The sequence below is a fragment of the Nelumbo lutea genome, chromosome 2 (assembly GCF_056320005.1).
Source record: "Nelumbo lutea isolate HS-2025 chromosome 2, American lotus-T2T, whole genome shotgun sequence".
In the NCBI taxonomy this organism is placed as follows: domain Eukaryota; kingdom Viridiplantae; phylum Streptophyta; class Magnoliopsida; order Proteales; family Nelumbonaceae; genus Nelumbo; species Nelumbo lutea.
Genome location: NC_142685.1, coordinates 24,829,524 through 24,849,501, shown reverse-complemented (window position 1 = coordinate 24,849,501; position 19,978 = coordinate 24,829,524). Strand labels below are relative to the sequence as shown.

The window sequence follows — 19,978 nt, the reverse complement described above, 5'->3', positions numbered from 1 at the left end:
CAGCCCCTCAAACCTCAATGACCACCATCCACCAGCGCCATTACTGTTGCCTCCGCCCACCTCCGGCAAAACCAGAGACATCTCAATTGATTGCAACGTGAGTTGCGACGAACCCGGGCTTTGGTTAAGTGTCGATCAAAAAAGGGTATTGCAGATTAAGCAATTCAAAGGGAACTTCAGGGGAAATGAGAGGATTGAAGTTGACGGGGTCCCGATTCAGGTGTCCTAAGACGTGTATAACTGATTGTTTGAAGGAGGTGTTGAAGATGGGCACGCTGTTAGTTCGAGTTTTCCAATCAGGGGGACTAGTACGGCATACAAGGCATGTGAAAGTGTGAATCAAAACTTATGGATGTTCATTATTTCTTTTTACAAGGGTGAAAAACAAAGTAGAGATCTATTATCAATATTTATTAATTTTGAGAGAGATGGTTCGGAGGAAAAATAAGATGAACAATATTTTTGCCCTTATTTGATATATTTTTAAAAAAATTAATCTATTTTAAATATTATATTAAAAAAAATATTTTTATGGCTCAAAAGTTGCCTTTATCAAGTATGACCCCAAATTTTATTACCAATTTAAGTACAAAAGTCTCAGAAAAAATAAATTTATTTGATTTTCAGTACAAGGACGTATTATTATTTTATTACAAAACAACTGCAAAACAACTGCAAAACTGATTTTTTTAAGCCAATGAAGGCTGCAAATTGGACATTAACGTGGGCATCTTACCGAATTTTTAATATCTCAATTCTCAGTGGTCTAACAGACAATTCTATATATACACATGCATTCATTGATAGCTTTCTAACTCCCTGTCGACTAACAGACAATTCATCTATGACTGTTTTCCTTCTCTGAGTTTGAGTTGTTTCAACTCTCAGAAATTCAAGATTTCAACATTTATATTTCTGGGTTTTATCAGGATCTTGCCATCTTGGTGGGTTTGACGGAATTGGGCAGTGTTGGGTAGCGGAATGGAGAGTGGTGAGCTTTACAGAGTCGGTAGTAGTTTACGTATAGATAGTTCTTCTATATGGAGGAACAGTATAGTCGACGACGTGTTTCAGAGATCGTCTCGGCATGAAGATGACGAAGAAGCTTTGAAATGGGCTGCTCTTGAGAAACTGCCTACTTATAACCGTATAAGGAAAGGTCTATTGTCACGAGTAGGGGGTGAGACCAAAGAAATTGATATTGAGAGTCTAAGTTTACAAGAGAAGAAAGTTTTACTGGAAAGGTTGTTGAAAATTGCAGACGAGGATAACGAGAATTTCCTGTTGAAGCTCAAGAACAGGATTGATAGGTATTACAGACTCTTCTTCTTTTTCTTTTCCTTTTCCTTTGCTGGTCAACTGGATTTCATTCCTTCGTATACACTTACCCAGTTACTTCCTCTGCTTCTTGGTTTATGTTCAGAGTTGGACTTGATATTCCCAAAATCGAAGTCCGGTTTGAGCATTTAAATGTTGATGCAGAAGCTTATGTGGGTAGCAGAGCTTTGCCAACAATCTTCAACTACTCTGTTAATATGTTTGAGGTGGGTAACTGCATTCAATATGTTGATCACCATGTATTTTTGTGTATATACTTGCATGGTAATGTCACCTTCAAAAATAAAACCACAGGAATTCTTGAACTATCTCCATATTCTTCCAAGTAGAAAGAAACCACTATCAATCCTTCATGATGTTAGCGGAATAATCAAGCCCTGCAGGTAAGGAGTCTTGATTGGTTTAAACTTTGGTTCTGTTTAGTTAATTAGACTCCTTATGATACTCATGCCTCATTTCTTGGTGTGAAAATTACAGAATGACGCTCCTTTTAGGCCCCCCGGGCTCAGGAAAGACTACATTGCTTTTGGCCCTGGCAGGAAAGCTTGGTTCAGATGTTAAAGTAAGGAAGAATCACTCCTTGTGGCATGCTTTGTTGAATCTTGGCTGTTTTTCTTTATTTATTTGGTCAAACATCTACTCTACTGGTTTAAAAACTGATTTGGGTTCTCTACTTCTGAGATTACAGTTTTCGGGGAGAGTAACTTACAACGGGCACAAAATGAATGAATTTGTCCCACAGAGGACAGCGGCCTACATCAGTCAATATGATCTTCATATAGGGGAAATGACTGTAAGAGAAACCTTGGCTTTTTCTGCAAGATGTCAGGGAGTTGGAAACGGTTATGGTAAGCTGAATAGTTTGGGCTTATATAATTCAGCCCAAGGATTTCCAAGGCGCCTGAGATTTAACTTTTCGATAAATCTGCAGAAATGTTGGCAGAGCTTTCACGAAGAGAAAAGGAAGCAAATATTAAACCTGATCCTGACATTGATATTTACATGAAGGTAAGAGAAGCTACTTGGAAACAGGTACCTTGAGATGGTTTGTCATGGCTTCATGGGGTCTATGTTTAAGACAAAGAAATCAAGAATTGATAGTTTGACACACACTGGAGCTGCTTTTGATTAGTGACCAACTAATTGATTGAATCTAATATATGAAATAGGAGCACACTAGTTTCTACACTTAGATGTCCCTGAAGTGGAGGCTTTTTTGGTTACTCTCGCAGGCGGCTGCACTAGAAGGACAGGAGGCCAGTGTGGTCACGGATTATATACTAAAGGTATCAACGAAACCATCCATGGATAGCAAGGTTCCATGAATAGAAGATGACACTGAATATCTTCCTTCGTAACCCTCTTAAAATGGCAGATTTTGGGACTCGAGATTTGTGCTGATACCCTTGTGGGAGATGAAATGTTTAGAGGAATCTCTGGCGGACAAAAGAAGCGTGTTACAACAGGTAGGACAATCCAGACAGTCCTTTTTTTTCATTTCTTTTCATTTTTCATTCTTCATGTGAAGTTGATTTGAGTTAATCCAATTGAAGTTCTCAATTAATATGGATAGGGGAGATGCTAGTTGGGCCAGCAAGGGCATTGTTCATGGATGAGATATCAACTGGATTGGACAGTTCAACAACTTTCCAGATTTTGAATTCACTCAGGCAATCTATCCATATTCTTAATGGAACTGCTCTAATCTCTCTCCTTCAGCCAGCACCAGAGACTTATGAACTCTTCGACGACATTATTCTCCTTTCGGATGGACAGATTGTGTACCAGGGCCCCCGTGAAAATGTGCTGGAATTCTTTGAATCAATGGGTTTCAAATGTCCTGAGAGGAAAGGAGTCGCAGACTTCTTGCAAGAAGTCAGTATAGCTTCAAAATCCATTTCTTTAATCTCATATGTTTCTTCTCCCACTGCATCCCTTAGTAAAGCCAGGACTGACAACAGCTTGCATTTGATAGGTAACATCATGGAAGGATCAGGAACAGTATTGGGCACGCAAAGATGAGCCTTATAGGTTCATCCCTGTCAAAGAATTTGCAGAGGCATTCCAGTCATTCCACGTTGGCTTAAAATTAGGGGATGAGCTTGCTAATCCATTTGACAAAACCAAGAGCCACCCAGCTTCTTTAACAACTAAGAAGTACGGTGTTAGCAAGAAGGAACTATTGAAAGCTTGCATCTCAAGAGAGCTCTTGCTAATGAAGAGGAATTACTTTGTCTACATTTTCAAGATGACACAAGTGGGTAATAGGATTTAGGAACTTTTGGTTGAGAATGCCTAGCTCATATTTGTGATTTCATTGTTTTAATCTGTGGTTTCAGCTTACAATTCTCGGATTCATTGCAATGACACTATTCCTACGGATTAAGATGCACCGAGATTCAGTAATTGATGGTGGGATTTACATAGGTGCACTCTTCTTCACTCTCATGATGATTATGTTTAACGGATACTCAGAGCTTGCCTTGACAATATTGAAGCTTCCTGTATTTTACAAGCAAAGAGACCTTCTCTTCTACCCTTCTTGGGCATATTCACTGCCCACATGGATCCTGAAGATCCCATACACGTTTTTTGAAGTTGCAGTTTGGGTGTTCATGACTTATTACGTCATAGGCTTTGATCCAAATGTAGGAAGGTAAAGAATATTGAAAACACATTATGGTGCCTTTCATCAAGGTCATCTTTTACTTTACCTACCATTGTTCATTACATCAGAAAATAACTCCAAGAACGTTTCTGTTGCAGGCTTTTCAAACAGTATCTTCTACTGCTTGGTGTTAACCAGATGGCTTCTGGGCTTTTCCGATTTATTGGGGCAGTGGGAAGGGACATGATTGTTGCAAACACATTTGGGTCCTTCTCATTACTTGCAATTCTGGTTATGGGGGGATTTGTCGTATCGCGAGGTACAAGATAATTCAAATAGAGAAATTTTGTTATGCTCTCTTCTGGATTACTTTCTTAGGTTCAATTATAGTCTAAGATTCTTTGGTGCAGAGGATGTAAAGAAATGGTGGAAATGGGGTTATTGGATCTCCCCTATGATGTATGGGCAAAATGCAATAACAGTGAATGAGTTCCTTGGGAATAGCTGGAGCCATGTAAGTGGGTTGCTCTTGAATTGAAATGAAAAAGAAAAATAAATTAAAAATAAGGAAAAGAAGCCTTCTCTGACATTAGCTATGGTATGAATTCTATATAAATGCTATAGGTTCCTCCCAATTCTACAGAGCCACTAGGAGTGATAGTCTTGAAGTCTCGTGGGATCTTCCCTAAAGCATACTGGTATTGGCTTGGAGTGGGGGCATTGGTGGGATACATGTTCCTATTCAATGTTCTTTTCACTTTGGCTCTCTCTTATCTTAATCGTGAGTATGATATTGTTGCATTGTTTTATTTTCAATGTTTATACATCTTGTGCTAATAATTGGATCAAATCATTGCAGCATTTGGAAAACCTCAGCCAGTTGTATCTGAGGAGAGCTTGAATGAGAAATGGGCTAACAGAACCGGAGAATTTATTAAGCTATCATCCAGAGAAAAGAGCTCTGTTTGTCAGACCTCATCTACAGGTGATTGAGCCTACTGATTTTCTATATACCTTCTACTTTGTTGGTCTGAACTTATTGATTTTACAAAGATGCAGAGGAAGAAAATGAAATGAGAAGTATGTCGTCTGGCATTTCACCTGCAAGTACAGAAACTATCAATGGCAATCAGAACAGAAAACGGGGAATGGTTCTTCCATTTCAACCTCTTTCCATCACCTTTGATGAAGTTAGATATTCTGTTGACATGCCACAGGTATTTGAGGACTTCAAAACAGAGGCAACTTTGTTTAGGCTCAGTTTGGGAAGAAAGCAAATACAAATACGTACAGTACAAAACCTTGTAAATTGCATTTCTAAACTTTGTATTTGCATTGTACATATTTGTATTTGTACTCTTTCCAAATCAAGCCTTATGAACAGGAAGGGTTCTTTCTTTCTAGTTTATTTGATAATACCAACGATTACTTGATAATTCTGTACACCCAGGAACTCAAAGCACAAGGTGTTCCAGAAGATCAGCTAGAGCTTCTTAAGGGAGTGAGTGGATCTTTCAGGCCAGGAGTCCTTACAGCTCTTATGGGTGTCAGTGGTGCTGGTAAGACCACTCTGATGGATGTCTTGGCTGGGAGGAAAACCTGTGGATACATTGATGGATGCATCACTATATCAGGATACCCAAAGAAGCAGGGAACATTTGCTCGTATATCTGGATACTGTGAACAGAATGACATCCACTCTCCTCATGTTACAGTCTATGAGGCCCTTCTTTATTCTGCTTGGCTTCGATTACCTCTTGAGGTCAAGTCTGCCACCAGAGAGGTTGGTGCATTTGAAATCTTAATCCTTGTCTTATGTTTGTTTGTTCAGGCCTACTTGGTTTTAATAATTGGTAGATCTAATTGATGAAACTAGATGTTTGTTGAGGAAGTCATGGAGCTTGTGGAGCTGACCTCACTAAGAGAAGCTCTGGTTGGCTTGCCTGGTGTGAATGGTCTCTCGACAGAGCAGCGCAAGAGGCTAACAATAGCAGTTGAGCTCGTTGCAAATCCATCTATAATATTCATGGATGAGCCAACCTCTGGGCTTGATGCAAGGGCAGCAGCCATAGTGATGAGAACAGTGAGGAATACAGTGGATACAGGACGAACAGTAGTGTGCACAATCCACCAGCCAAGCATTGATATATTTGATGCCTTTGATGAGGTGATACATGTTTAATTCAAAAAAAAAAAAAAAAAATCAGTAGGCTACACATGAGTTAACCAATATTTATAAATAAATGCCTTCAATGTTGGAAAGAACAGCTACTTCTGTTGAAGCAAGGAGGAGAAGAAATATATGTGGGACCATTGGGACGCCATTCTTGTCACCTAATCAAATATTTTGAGGTGAGACATTAAGCCGAAAGAAGGCTGTAGATAGATAAATTTTCCATAGAGAATTTCCAGTCTTACACCATACAATCTTGTTTCATCAAGGGTATCCAAGGAGTCAGTAAAATAAAAGATGGCTGTAATCCAGCAACGTGGATGCTGGAGGTGACTACCAGAGCACAGGAAGCAGTTCTAGGGGTCAACTTCACTGATGTATACAAAAGCTCTGAACTTTATAGGTTTGTTCACTTATAAATTATCTAACCCTCATGCCTGATTTGACACTTAAATCATTGCTGCACTTATTAATTCTTACTAATCCATGGAGAATACTTCAGGAGAAACAAAGCACTGATCAATGAACTAAATACACCTGCTCCTGGTTCAAGAGATCTTTACTTCCCAACTCGATACTCACAGTCTTTCTTCACCCAATGCATGGCTTGTCTGTGGAAACAACATTATTCATATTGGAGGAACCCACCATACACTGCTGTAAGGCTGCTTTTCACAACCTTTACAGCTCTTATGTTTGGGACTATATTCTGGGATCTTGGATCCAGAAGGTAATTCTCTTTTAAGGAAAATGTAGAAAATAAACCAAAACTCCAATCTTACATTCTCATCTCCATATCCCTTCTGAATTTATTTTGAATGTTGAAAAATGCAGGAGCAAACAACAAGATATTTTTAATGCAATGGGGTCTATGTATGCTGCTGTTTTGTTCCTTGGGATACAAAATGCCTCATCTGTGCAACCAGTTGTGGCCATTGAACGAACAGTTTTTTACAGAGAGAGAGCCGCCGGAATGTATTCAGCTTTGCCATACGCTTTCGGACAAGTAATTACTTTTCTTTTTTTTTTTTATCGAGAGATTAACAATAAAGATTTCCCAAATGAAAACATAGTTGTCTTTGTATTTATCACATAATATCCTTGTTTGTTGTGCAGGTTATGATAGAGGTTCCATATATCTTCTTGCAGACTTTAATATATGGAGTTGTAGTGTATTCCATGATTGGTTTTGAATGGACAGTGGCCAAATTCTTTTGGCATCTCTTCTTCATGTACATGACATTGTTATACTTCACCTGTTATGGGATGATGACAGTGGCCGTGACTCCCAACCATAACATTGCTGCAATAATTGCCACAGCATTCTATGCCATATGGAACCTTTTCTCTGGATTTATAGTTCCACGACCAGTACGTTCTGATTAATCTTATTTATGCCACACCATTGAGGTAACAAAGACTAATTCTTTTCTGTTGGACTGCAGAGGATTCCTATATGGTGGAGATGGTACTATTGGGTGTGCCCAGTCTCTTGGACCTTGTATGGACTGGTTGCATCGCAGTTCGGAGATGTAGAAGAAAAGCTTGATTCAGGGGAGACAGTGGAAGAATTTTTGAGGAGTTATTTTGGATTCAGACATGATTTTATTGGAGTTGTTGCTGTTGTGGTCGTTGGATTTACTGTGCTCTTTGGTTTCATCTTTGCCTTTTCAATTAGAGCATTTAACTTCCAAAAAAGATAGGAGGTTTTACATAAGAGTCAAGAGGAGCAAAACAGGAATGAAGTGATTGATTGCTGCTATTGATCCAAGCTTGGTGAGGACATGACGAGATTCCAATAAAGTCCTGGTTTATTGGAAGGAGGTTTAGAGAAAGAGAGAGAGAGAGAGAGAGAGAGAGAGAGAGAGAGAGAGAGAGATGTGTGAGTCAAGAGATAGTATTGTAAATGTAAGCAAACAAATTTTCATTTGTCTCTACTGGGATTACATTACTGAGCACGTTCCATAGTCCCCCATGAAAAGAATTCTGTCCAAGCGCCTTAAGTTTTCCATTCAGCCCAATGTTCTAAAACCCAGCCAAGAGGTTGATCCGTCTACTGACGCCTACTTTTTTTGAGTGATATCAAGTAATCATCTCAATTACCGGGTCATTGGCTGAAATAGCTGAATTTTTTCACTGCAAATTAAGCTGAATGACAGAATTGAATAACGGTTTTTAACAGAAAAAAACAATAAAATATTGGAAAGCAATGATTCATTATTCAGCCGCTTTAGCTGTTATTAAACGGTGCCTAATTGCCAAGAAAAAGGAGGGGCTAGCAGCTAGGAGCTAGCTGAAGAAGACGTAGAGGAGGGTGGTCTTCCTTGTAGAAGCACCGTTTTTTCCATACTTGGTTGAGTCCTCCTAGTCCTAGAACATTTTTATTGGTCAACAATCCTTCTAGAAGCTTAAGAACCTTTTTCCTAGTTCAACAATCCTTCCATTAGTTTAAAATTTTAAAACGAAAGCGTGCAGCTCAAACACTGCAATACATCATCAACTCTTCCTTCCCAAATCCCAAGAGAGAGAGAGAGAGAGAGAGAGGGGATGTGCGTTGTACATAAAATAAGGAATATGGTAGTGGGCCCTCAAAAAAAAAAGAAATTAATATGTGCATTATTGCATTTAATACGTACTGTAATGGTTATATTAATGGTTCTTGTCTGAGACAGAGGATGGGAAATGGGAGTGTTTATTTTTGTTTTACTAACTAGGAAGTAGGAAACTAGGGCTTTCTGCTGTTGATGAAAGGCGAGCAGAGCACCCCATCCTGAAGTATGGACAATTACTTAAATACCCTTAAAGTTTTAAAACCTATACTACCCCTCCATTAGTTATCGTTCACTTTCTGTTGCATGTGAGATGTGACATCATACGGCTTTTTTAAATATTTCAAAAACCCTTTGTTGAGATAAATCTTCTTTCTTTTCCTCCAAAAGCAAGCTTTAATTAATTAATGGGTCTTCTAGACTTCTACCTAGAACCTTATTCAAACATTAAGAAGCTTCTTTGAGTAGTGAGAGAGAGAGAGAGAGACTTTAAAAACTAAATCATGGTTCCAGTTGCTAAAGCTGGGTGATTGAAAACTTAACCAAAACACACTACCGTCACCATTTGTAGCAGCGACCCAAACTCTTTTGTTTTCTTATTCATTTTCCTTGTATTTATTTATTTATTAGTCAGTACCCATGCAATGAACATGTTTTATTCAAGGTTTAAAATATCCACACCATCACCTGATATGGGGAGTATCATCATATAGGTATCCAATGGTGTGGATATGTGGAACCTGATGAAAACAATACAATTTATGCCGTAGTCATGCATATGGAAAAATGCTGATTTATTTTTGATTTTTTTGACAATTTCTATAGGGTGTCCCAACAACTTATGGAAAATTATTAAAAAATTATAAATGATTTTTATATGTTTTAAACGATTTTCATTGCAGGAAAGAATTATAAATGGATCTATCAATGATCTTTTATACTCATTGGTCTAATGAAAGCTTGTGCCAAAAATGAAAATTTTTCTTAGTTATTAGGGAAACTTTGAAAAATAAAAGATCATTTATTTTATATATTCTAATTTGAAAACACAAAACAACCTCTATATATGTGCAGGGATAAGATTGCACTCATCTATCCCTCCCCAAACCCTACATTGGCGGGAGCCTCGTGCAATCGGCAGCCCTTTATTTATTTTATATATTCTAAATGTTTTTCATAGTAAGGAAGAAATATAAGATGGATTTATCAATGATGTATCAAATCCATTGATATGATAACAAGGAGAATCCCAATGGGGATTGATATGATAACAATTTAATGTGAAGGAGAATCCCAATGAGGATCCTCCGGCACGGAAATTAAACCACTTTTGCCTCCATACTTTCAAAGCTCATCCCTCTAGAAAAACCTTCTCTCCATGTTCTTGTTGTTAATGCAACACTCAAGCAGAGAGAACTTGTTGTCGTTTTAATTTCCTAGAAGAGGAATTGCGACAGTGGCTGACCCTTATTGCTAGAATTAATTGATGTAGGATTTTATTTGCAAATCCTTTAATTCTACTAAAGAATAAGATTTGGGTCACAATTAATGTTGGACACCAAGCACATCTTGATTCGTTTTTTGTGGAGGAGGAAGAATTTCTCAAGCTTAATTTGGTTGAGAGAAGCCTTCAAGATAAGAATCATCTATATTTCCAGTTTGGATTAGTTTTCCATATTTTCCTATGAATTTTTTATGTGGAGGGATTGATTACTTAGATGGCTGGTCCAATCCTCAAGTTTGATCAAGCTACTACCATTACTCTTTCTCAGTCTATGCAGGCTAGGGTTTGTATTGAACTTGATCTTCAGTAGTAGATAGTCTATGAAGCCCTACCACCATACTTTGAAAATTAAAATGCTACAAGGTTGGGCATACCACTGCATGCAGGATTGTATATAAAACAAGGATAAACAACAAGTTTTAAAGAAGAGAAGACTAATGATGCCCTTAGGTACGAGCGTTATTTTGATAGATTCTAATCCCAATCTAGTGATGAATGAGAATAATAGATTCTAATCCCATATATATATATATGGGGATTCAGGTATTGGGAATGTTGAGGGACCTGACAAGTGTGAAGCAGAGGATAATGGTGTTGATCAAAGTTTCATATTGTTCAAAGGAAGAAGATGGGTTGTGAATCCAAAAAGGATCAAGATCTAAACAAGCCTCTAGCTCCAGTGCCTAAATCTTCAAGGCCAAATAAAGGCTATTATCCTTTATATGTTTGTTAAATTTACATTTCTTTTTTTATTTTATACAAGTTTTCTATTCTTTTGTACTAGATTTAAGGGGTAAGGTTCATGTCCCCCTTGGTTTTTTATCAATAAATTCCTTTCTCTTTTTTCTTAATAAAACAAAACAATAAAAATAAGAAGCTCAAAACATTTGTTGACGTATTATTAATAAAATTGTTGTATGATATGTATATGTTTTAGACTCCTATGCAAGTTTATATTTCTTATATATTTATAACTTATTTGAACAAGCTAGTCCTACTCAACTCGTATCCTATTGGATTATGATTGGCTGCAGGAGCTTCATTTTAGTTGTTATTTTTAGGTATTAAGTAACCCACTACTAAGGGAAGTTCAAGGAGCAAAAAATTGAAGAGTTTGTTGTTGTAGAAAGGGGATTCAAGAAGAAGATAGTCTCCCAAGCTTGAGAAAGTATTCCTGATTGAACATTGTGTCATCCAAAATCGCACTCACATATTATAATAATAATATGGAAGCAGTGAAGCACATTGATTTGTCCATTTATTGGTATATGTCCAGACCCAATTTTTAATTTGATTTATCTAGTAGTTGCAAAGATATCTGAACATTGGTCATGATTTAATGCACCAATACCTGACACTGATATGCCGTCGTCATGCGCATAAAATTTGCCATTTCAATTGATCTCTTATACGTAGGTTAGTGTCATTTTGTTCATTTATAGAAAATCTGTTATTTAAAGGATATTTCACTATTTTGGATGTACTAAAATGCCTGAATAGTGCAATATGTATTAAGAAATATTAATGAAGTCAAGGAGGTTCTAGATAATTCAATAAAAGCATTAAAGAAATTTGATTAACCCTTCTAAAATGATTACCAAAAAAAACCTTCTACAGCACTCTCATCAGAAACCTCACAGCTAAGGAGTCTAGGACCATGTGGACTAAACCTTTTTTTCTCCTTTTTCCTTCTGTTTTGGTGTTGGGATCATCTTGTGGAAATACAAACAGAAATGATAATCCCTGAAAAGTGATCTCTATTTACTTAATCCCCAAGATCCTAATCAAGTTAAACCAATGATCTTAATGCAATTCATTTTCTTCAGATCTCCTTATTCTTTGTTTTTTTGGTAAACACCTAATTATAATAGCATAACAGAACCAGAGATCAAGTTCTAATTAAGTCACTGCATGCAGCATCCATGATCCACACAGAGATATCATGGGGGCATAGACACCAGACTTTGTTAGCTAGAGACCCTTCTTAATTCGCTAGGCAATAATGAGCAACCCTAGCTGTTAGCACATCTATTTACAAAACCAAAAGAAGCATTCAATTGATCGACTTGCTAGCACAACGACATATATAGAGATGGTCCAAATGAAGCAGCTATGACAGAGCCGGCCATGATGCATGATCCCTCAGCACCGCACCATAACCAGCTTTTCCATATATCATTCAAGAAACTTCATCTGTATTCAACTTTAAACCGTTTGGCAGAGGAAGTTTCCAAAAAAAAAATCTGTAGTCTCACCTGTATTTGAATCAGACTCAGAGGTTGGCAAAGAATTTTTTGCCGTCTTTGAGTGCAATTCATCCTCCTCTCCTTCCAATAATACATGCATGTTGTCTTGTTGATGATAATGAAAACATCAGAAGGGTTGTGGGTTCACATTTTCAAACAATAATACACTGGTTCCTGGGTTTTCCTTTCCTCGTTCAATTACCCAAACAAAACAATCCAACAGAATTTGGTGGCAGGTCAATTCCATTTCCAACTATCGACACAGAAGTCTTGCATGGAATTCATATATGTCATATACTAGTATGCGAAAAACACTCTAGACTCTACAAGAGTTTATGCCACGGAATGACGGAAGCAACCTCATCTTCTAAGTTCGTGGGACCCAGTGGGACCAGGTGTCATAAGGTGGCACGCATGCCAAAGAGGTTGTGTCACCAGCCCATCCCGGAACATACAGTGTTACAGAATGAACAGTGTTCTGCATACTAGCTGTTGAGTCCCACACTCCCACTTGATTTATGTTTGCTTCTTTTTTTTTTCGTTTCATCTGCAAAAAAGATCTCCCTCACGTGGACAAACTCTTAGAACTTCTAGATTTCAGCATTTATATTTCTGGGTTCTATTGGGTTCCTGGTGGGTTTCAGGAAGTTGGGTAGTTTTGGGTGGCGTAATGGAAAGTAGTGATTGTAACAGAGTTGGTAGTAATTTACGTATTGATAGCTCTTCTATTTGGAGGAACAGTATAATCGACGACGTCTTCCAGAGGTCGTCCCGCCATGATGATGACGAAGAAGCTTTGAAGTGGGCTGCTCTTCAGAAACTGCCCACTTATAACCGTATAAGGAAAGGTCTATTGTCTGGAGTTGGGGGTGAGACCAAGCAAATTGATATTGAGAGTCTCGGCTTACAGGAGAAGAAGATTCTATTAGAGAGGTTGTTGAGAGTTGCAGAGGAGGATAATGAGAAGTTTTTGTTGAAGCTCAAAAATCGGATTGATAGGTATTAGAGATTCTTCTTTTTTCTTCATTTCCTTTCCCTTTTCTTTCTGAACTGAATTTTTTTCCCTTGAATATACTTACCGAGTTACTTTCTCTGAATCTTGGTTGTGCTCAGAGTTGGACTTGATATTCCCAAAATCGAAGTCCGGTTTGAGCATTTAAATGTTGATGCAGAAACTTATGTTGGAAGCAGAGCTTTGCCAACAATCTTCAACTTCTCTGTTAACATGCTTGAGGTGAGTTAACTGCTTTCAATATTTTGATCACCATGTATTCATGTATAGTTTCTTCTGGCCTGTAATCTTTGTATCCACGCCACAATACTTGCACAGTAATATCTCCTTCAAACCACAGGAATTCTTGAACTATCTCCATATTCTTCCAAGTAGAAAGAAACCCCTATCCATCCTTCATGATGTGAGCGGAATAATCAAACCCTGCAGGTAAGAAGAAGAGCACAGTTTCAATATGATCACATTAAAGCTGGGTTGTATTTAGCTAATTAGGCTCCTTATGGTATTCACTCCTCATTTCTTGCTGTGAATATTACAGAATGACACTCCTTTTAGGCCCCCCAGGCTCAGGAAAGACTACATTGCTTTTGGCCCTGGCAGGAAAGCTTGGTCCCGATCTTAAAGTAAGGAAGAATTCACTCCTTGTGACATGCTATGTAGAATTTTGCCTGTTAAGTCCATTGGTTTAAAAATTTATTTTGGTTCTTTTTAAAGTGAAAGGTTTTCATCAATTGGCTCAAATTTGAATCAAGTTACTTATTACAGTTTTCAGGGAGAGTAACTTACAACGGGCATGAAATGGATGAATTTGTCCCACAGAGGACAGCAGCCTACATCAGTCAATATGATCTTCATATAGGGGAAATGACAGTGAGAGAAACCTTGGCTTTTTCTGCAAGATGCCAGGGTGTTGGAACCGGATATGGTAAGTTGAATAGTTTTGTCTTAGAGAATTCAATCCATGAACTTCCATAATACCTTTAATTAATTTTTGGATAAATCCTCAGAAATGTTGGTAGAGCTTTCGAGAAGAGAAAAGGAGGCAAACATTAAACCTGATCCTGACATTGATATATTCATGAAGGTAATTGAACCAGGCACCCTCAGATGGTTTGTCATGGGGCCTATTCTTAAGAGAAAAACTTGATAGTTTGACGGAAAAACAGGTTTTTATGTAGATTGCAGCTGCTTTTGATTCAGAGACAAAACAGGTTTTCTGCATTTATTCCTTGAAGTTGAGACTTTTTTTTTTTTTGGGTACTCTTGCAGGCAGCTGCACTAGGACAGGAAGCCAATGTAGTCACGGATTATATACTAAAGGTATAAATGAAACCAGTGATGGATAACAAGGTTCCTAGAATAGAAGATGAGATTGAATATCTTCTGTCCTATTCCTCTTAAAATTGCAGATTTTGGGACTTGAGATTTGTGCTGATACCCTTGTGGGAGATGAAATGTTCAGAGGTATCTCTGGAGGACAAAAGAAACGTGTTACAACAGGCAGGACATTCCAGTTCATTATTTTCCATTTTCATTTTTCATGTGAATTTGAATTGAGTTAATCCAATTGAAGTTCTCAATTAATATGGATAGGGGAGATGCTAGTTGGACCAGCAAGGGCATTATTCATGGATGAAATATCAACTGGTTTGGACAGCTCGACAACTTTCCAGATTTTGAATTCGCTCAGGCAATCTGTCCATATTCTCAATGGAACTGCTCTAATCTCTCTCCTTCAGCCAGCACCAGAGACTTATGAACTCTTTGACGACATTATTCTCCTTTCGGAAGGGCAGATTGTGTACCAGGGCCCCTGTGAAAATGTGCTGGAATTCTTTGAATCAATGGGTTTCAAATGTCCTGAGAGGAAAGGAGTCGCAGACTTCTTGCAAGAAGTCAGTATAGCTTCAAAATCCATTTCTTTAATCCCATATGTTTCTTCTCCCACTGCATCCCTTAGTAAAGCCAGGACTGACAACAGCTTGCATTTGATAGGTAACATCATGGAAGGATCAGGAACAGTACTGGGCACGTAAAGATGAGCCTTATAGGTTCATCCCTGTCAAGGAATTTGCAGAGGCATTCCAGTCATTCCATGTTGGCTTGAAATTAGGAGATGAACTTGCTAACCCATTTGAAAAAACCAAGAGCCACCCAGCTGCTTTAACAACTAAGAAGTATGGTGTTAGCAAGAAGGAACTATTGAAAGCTTGCATCTCAAGAGAGCTCTTGCTAATGAAGAGGAACTCCTTTGTCTACATTTTCAAGATGACACAAGTGGGTAATGGGATTTAGGAACTATTGATTAAGAATGCCTAGTTCATATTTGTGATTTAATTTTTTTTAACCTCTTGTTTCAGCTTACAATTATGGGATTCATTACAATGACAATGTTCCTACGTGTTAAGATGCACCGAGATTCAGTAATTGATGGTGGGATTTACGTTGGTGCACTCTTTTTCACTCTCCTGATGATTATGTTTAACGGATACTCAGAGCTTACCTTGACAATAGTTAAGCTTCCTGTGTTTTACAAGCAAAGAGACCTTCTCTTCTACCCTTCATGGGCATATGCACTGCCCACATGGATCCTCAAGATCCCATACATGTTTATTGAAGTTGCAGTTTGGGTGTTCATGACTTATTATGTCATAGGCTTTGATCCAAATGCGGGAAGGTAAAGACTATTGAAAACATATTATGGTGTCTTTCATCAAAGCCGCCTTTTACTTTGTCTTTTACAGTTCATTACTAAAGAAAAATGTTTCTATTGCAGGTTTTTCAAACAGTACCTTCTACTGCTTTGTGTTAACCAGATGGCTTCTGGACTTTTCCGATTTATTGGGGCAGTGGGAAGAAACATGATTGTTGCAAACACATTTGGGGCCTTCTCATTACTTGTACTTATGGTTTTGGGTGGATTTATCCTATCACGAGGTACAACATTAATTCCAATAGATAAATTTCATCATTCTCTCTTCGGGGTCTGAGGTTCAATTCTTTCCTAATCTTTTCTACAGAGGATGTGAAGAAATGGTGGATATGGGGTTATTGGATATCACCTCTGATGTATGGGCAAAATGCAATAGCAGTGAATGAGTTCCTTGGGAACAGTTGGAGCCATGTAAGTAGGTTTCTTTGGAAATGACATGAAAAAGAAAACAAATCAAAAAAAAAAAAAGGAAGAGAACCCTTCTCTGAGGTTAGCTATGGTATAAATTTTATTTCATTGCTACAGGTTCCTCCCAATTCTACAGAGCCACTAGGAGTGATGGTCTTGAAGTCTCGTGGCATCTTCCCTAAGGCATACTGGTATTGGCTTGGAGTGGGGGTATTGGTGGGATACATGTTCCTATTCAATTTTCTCTTCACTTTGGCTCTCTCTTATCTTAATCGTGAGTATGCTATTGCTGCCTTGTTTTGTTTTCAATAATGATACATATTGTGCTAAAAATTGAATCAAATCACTGCAGCATTTGGAAAACCTCAGCCAATTATATCTGAGGAGAGCTTGAATGAGAAATGGGCTAACAGAACCGGAGAATTTATCAAGCTATCATCAAGAGGAAAGAACTCTGCTGGTCAGACCTCATCTACAGGTGTTTGAACTTATTGATTTTCTATCTATGCTCTACTTTGTGGGTCTGAATTTACTGGTTTTACAAAGATGCAGAGGAAGGTAACGAAATGAGAAGTATGCCATCTAGCATTTTACCCGGAAGGACAGATGCTTTCAATAGCAATCAGAACAGAAAACGGGGAATGGTTCTTCCGTTTCAACCTCTTTCCATCATCTTTGATGAAATTAGATATTCTGTTGACATGCCACAGGTATTTGAGAACATGATAAAAGAGGCAACTTTGTTTATGAGAAGGAAGGGTTTTTTCTTTTTATATAGTTTATTTGATAATATCAATGATTACTTGTGAAATCTGTAAACACAGGAACTCAAAGCACAAGGTGTTCCAGAAGATCGCCTAGAGCTTCTTAAGGGAGTGAGTGGAGCTTTCAGGCCAGGAGTCCTTACAGCTCTTATGGGTATCAGTGGTGCTGGTAAGACCACTCTAATGGATGTCTTGGCTGGGAGGAAAACCGGTGGATATATTGAGGGATGCATCACTATATCAGGATACCCAAAGAAACAGGAAACATTTGCCCGTATATCTGGATACTGTGAGCAGGATGACATCCACTCTCCTCATGTTACAGTCTATGAGGCCCTACTCTTTTCTGCTTGGCTTCGATTACCTTCTGAGGTCAAGTCTGCCACCGGAGAGGTTGGTGGATTTGAAATCTTAATCCTTCTCTTATGTTTGTTTGTTCAGGCCTACTTGGGATTTTACTGATTGGTAAAACTAACTGATGAAACTAGATGTTTATTGAAGAAGTAATGGAGCTTGTGGAGTTGACCTCGCTAAGGGAAGCTCTGGTTGGCTTGCCTGGTGTGAACGGTCTCTCAATCGAGCAGCGCAAGAGGCTTACAATAGCAGTTGAGCTCGTCGCAAATCCATCTATAATATTCATGGATGAGCCAACCACTGGACTTGATGCAAGGGCGGCAGCTATAGTGATGAGAACAGTAAGGAACACAGTGGACACAGGACGAACAGTAGTCTGCACAATCCACCAGCCAAGCATTGACATCTTTGATGCCTTTGATGAGGTGATACATGTTTAGTATTCAAGAATCATCAGGCTATTAATGATTTAACTAATATTTACAAATTAAAGCCTTTAATGTTGGAAAAACAGCTTCTTCTATTGAAGCAAGGAGGAGAAGAAATATATATGGGACAATTGGGACGCCATTCTTGTCATCTAATCAAATATTTTGAGGTGAGACAAGCAAAGAGAAGGCTGTAGGTAGGTAATTATTCTACATAGAATTTCCAGTCTTACATCATACAATTTTTTTCTTTTATTTTTTCTTTTATCAAGGGTATCCCAGGAGTCAATAAAATAAAAGAAGGCTATAATCCAGCAACATGGATGCTGGAGGTGACTACCACAGAACAGGAAGCAGCTCTAGGGGTCAATTTCACTGATACATACAAAAACTCTGAACTTTATAGGTTGGTTCGTTTCTAAATTATCTGTCCCTCATTCCTTATTTTACACTTGAAGTATTTCTGTATTTCTAAATCTTACTAGTCCATGGTGGATGCTTCAGGAGAAACAAAGCACTGATCAATGAACTAAATACACCTTCTCCTGGTTCAAGAGATCTTTACTTCCCCACACGATACTCACAGTCATTCTTCACCCAATCCGTGGCTTGTCTGTGGAAACAATATTATTCATATTGGAGAAACCCACCATACACAGCTGTAAGGCTGCTTTTCACAACCTTTATAGCTCTTATGTATGGGACTATATTCTGGGATCTTGGATCCAGAAGGTAATTGTCATTCAGGAAAATTGTAGAAACCCCCAAACTTACACTCTTTATTCCCATATCCCTTCTGAATTTAATTTCAATATTGAAAAAATGCAGGAAGAAACAACAAGATCTTTTTAATGCAATGGGGTCTATGTATTCTGCTGCTTTGTTCCTTGGGGTACAAAATTGCACATCTGTGCAACCAATTGTGGCAATTGAACGAACAGTTTTTTACAGAGAGCAAGCGGCTGGAATGTATTCAGCTTTTCCATATGCATTTGGACAGGTAATATCTTTGACTTTATTGAGAGATTAACTAGGAAGATTTCCTAAATGAAAACACAGTTGTTTTTGTATTTCTCACAAAATATCCTGGTTTGTAGTTCAGGTTATGGTAGAGGTTCCACATATCTTCTTGCAGACTTTAATATATGGAGTTATAGTGTATTCCATGATTGGTTTTGAATGGACAGTGGACAAATTCTTTTGGTATCTCTTCTTCATGTACGTCACATTGTTATACTTCACCTTTTACGGGATGATGACAGTGGCCGTGACTCCCAACCATAACATTGCTGCAATAGTTTGCACAGCATTCCAATCCATATGGAACATCTTCTCTGGATTTATAGTTCCACGAACAGTATGTTCTGATCAATCTTATTTATGCCACAGCATTGAGGCAACAAAGACTAATTCTTTTTTTTTTTTTTTTTGTTGGCTGTCTGCAGAGGATTCCTATATGGTGGAGATGGTACTATTGGGCAAGCCCATTTTCCTGGACCTTGTACGGACTGGTTGTATCACAGTTCGGAGATGTACAAGAGAAGCTTGAATCAGGAGAGACAGTGGAAGAATTTTTGAGAAGTTATTTTGGATTCAGACATGATTTTATTGGAGTTGTTGCTGTTGTGATCGTTGGATTTACTGTGCTCTTTGGTTTCATCTTTGCCTTTTCAATTAGAGCATTTAATTTCCAAACAAGATAAGAGGTTTTACAATAACAGTTAGAGGAAACAAACAGGATTGAAGTGAGTAATCAGCTGTTAGAATTACACGCATTTTTCTTTTCTTAGTATGTATACCCTATGTATCCAATATTAGGCGAACTAAAGACATCCTTTTTTTTAATGAGCATTCTGAATAGTAGTTGGGTTGCAATAAAAA

At 38.1% G+C, this 19,978-nt stretch overlaps 2 protein-coding genes across 7 annotated transcripts; both read left to right on the top strand.

Moving 5' to 3' along the window:
• The first annotated feature begins 717 nt into the window (after positions 1-717).
• On the top strand, positions 718-8,077 carry LOC148869278 (pleiotropic drug resistance protein 1-like). 3 transcript variants are annotated; one of them, XM_088970684.1, is made up of 24 exons: positions 718-1,310; positions 1,424-1,544; positions 1,633-1,721; positions 1,816-1,900; positions 2,027-2,186; positions 2,270-2,346; positions 2,571-2,624; positions 2,714-2,804; positions 2,912-3,213; positions 3,314-3,595; positions 3,678-3,994; positions 4,105-4,265; positions 4,357-4,460; positions 4,571-4,727; positions 4,806-4,931; positions 5,000-5,163; positions 5,397-5,729; positions 5,823-6,113; positions 6,215-6,298; positions 6,389-6,522; positions 6,622-6,849; positions 6,954-7,125; positions 7,236-7,490; positions 7,565-8,077. In XM_088970684.1, exons 1-24 carry the CDS (start codon positions 982-984, stop codon positions 7,820-7,822), a joined length of 4,374 nt encoding a protein of 1,457 aa, XP_088826810.1. In that variant the 5' UTR covers positions 718-981; the 3' UTR covers positions 7,823-8,077. The 3 variants fall into 3 exon arrangements, with proteins under 3 accessions (XP_088826810.1, XP_088826811.1, XP_088826812.1); XM_088970685.1 differs by having other exon boundaries at positions 814-1,310; positions 5,006-5,163; XM_088970686.1 differs by lacking the exons at positions 718-1,310; positions 1,424-1,544; positions 1,633-1,721; positions 1,816-1,900; positions 2,027-2,186 and having other exon boundaries at positions 2,508-2,624.
• Positions 8,078-12,898: 4,821 nt separating this feature from the next.
• Positions 12,899-19,978, top strand: LOC148869277 (pleiotropic drug resistance protein 1-like). Of its 4 annotated transcripts, none has more exons than XM_088970689.1 (24): positions 12,899-13,417; positions 13,532-13,652; positions 13,771-13,859; positions 13,969-14,053; positions 14,196-14,355; positions 14,438-14,514; positions 14,700-14,750; positions 14,840-14,930; positions 15,024-15,325; positions 15,426-15,707; positions 15,791-16,107; positions 16,207-16,367; positions 16,451-16,554; positions 16,669-16,825; positions 16,904-17,011; positions 17,098-17,261; positions 17,376-17,708; positions 17,804-18,094; positions 18,184-18,267; positions 18,370-18,503; positions 18,602-18,829; positions 18,926-19,097; positions 19,200-19,454; positions 19,543-19,978. In XM_088970689.1, the coding sequence occupies exons 1-24, from the start codon at positions 13,089-13,091 to the stop codon at positions 19,798-19,800; spliced, it is 4,353 nt and encodes a 1,450-aa protein (XP_088826815.1). In that variant the 5' UTR covers positions 12,899-13,088; the 3' UTR covers positions 19,801-19,978. The 4 variants fall into 4 exon arrangements, with proteins under 4 accessions (XP_088826815.1, XP_088826816.1, XP_088826814.1 ...); XM_088970690.1 differs by having other exon boundaries at positions 12,970-13,417; positions 17,104-17,261; XM_088970688.1 differs by having other exon boundaries at positions 12,970-13,417; positions 16,904-17,029; positions 17,104-17,261.

Bases quoted from the DNA above. Each gene is read 5' to 3' on its own strand.
- LOC148869277 (XM_088970687.1), top strand. From the start codon at position 13,089: ATGGAAAGTAGTGATTGTAACAGAGTTGGTAGTAATTTACGTATTGAT. The intron at 13,653-13,770 runs GTGAGTTAACTG...TTCAAACCACAG, and splicing joins TCTCTGTTAACATGCTTGAG to GAATTCTTGAACTATCTCCA. The intron at 16,555-16,668 runs GTAAGTAGGTTT...TCATTGCTACAG, and splicing joins TTGGGAACAGTTGGAGCCAT to GTTCCTCCCAATTCTACAGA.
- LOC148869278 (XM_088970684.1), top strand. From the start codon at position 982: ATGGAGAGTGGTGAGCTTTACAGAGTCGGTAGTAGTTTACGTATAGAT. The intron at 1,311-1,423 runs GTATTACAGACT...GTTTATGTTCAG, and splicing joins CTCAAGAACAGGATTGATAG to AGTTGGACTTGATATTCCCA. The intron at 5,164-5,396 runs GTATTTGAGGAC...CTGTACACCCAG, and splicing joins ATTCTGTTGACATGCCACAG to GAACTCAAAGCACAAGGTGT.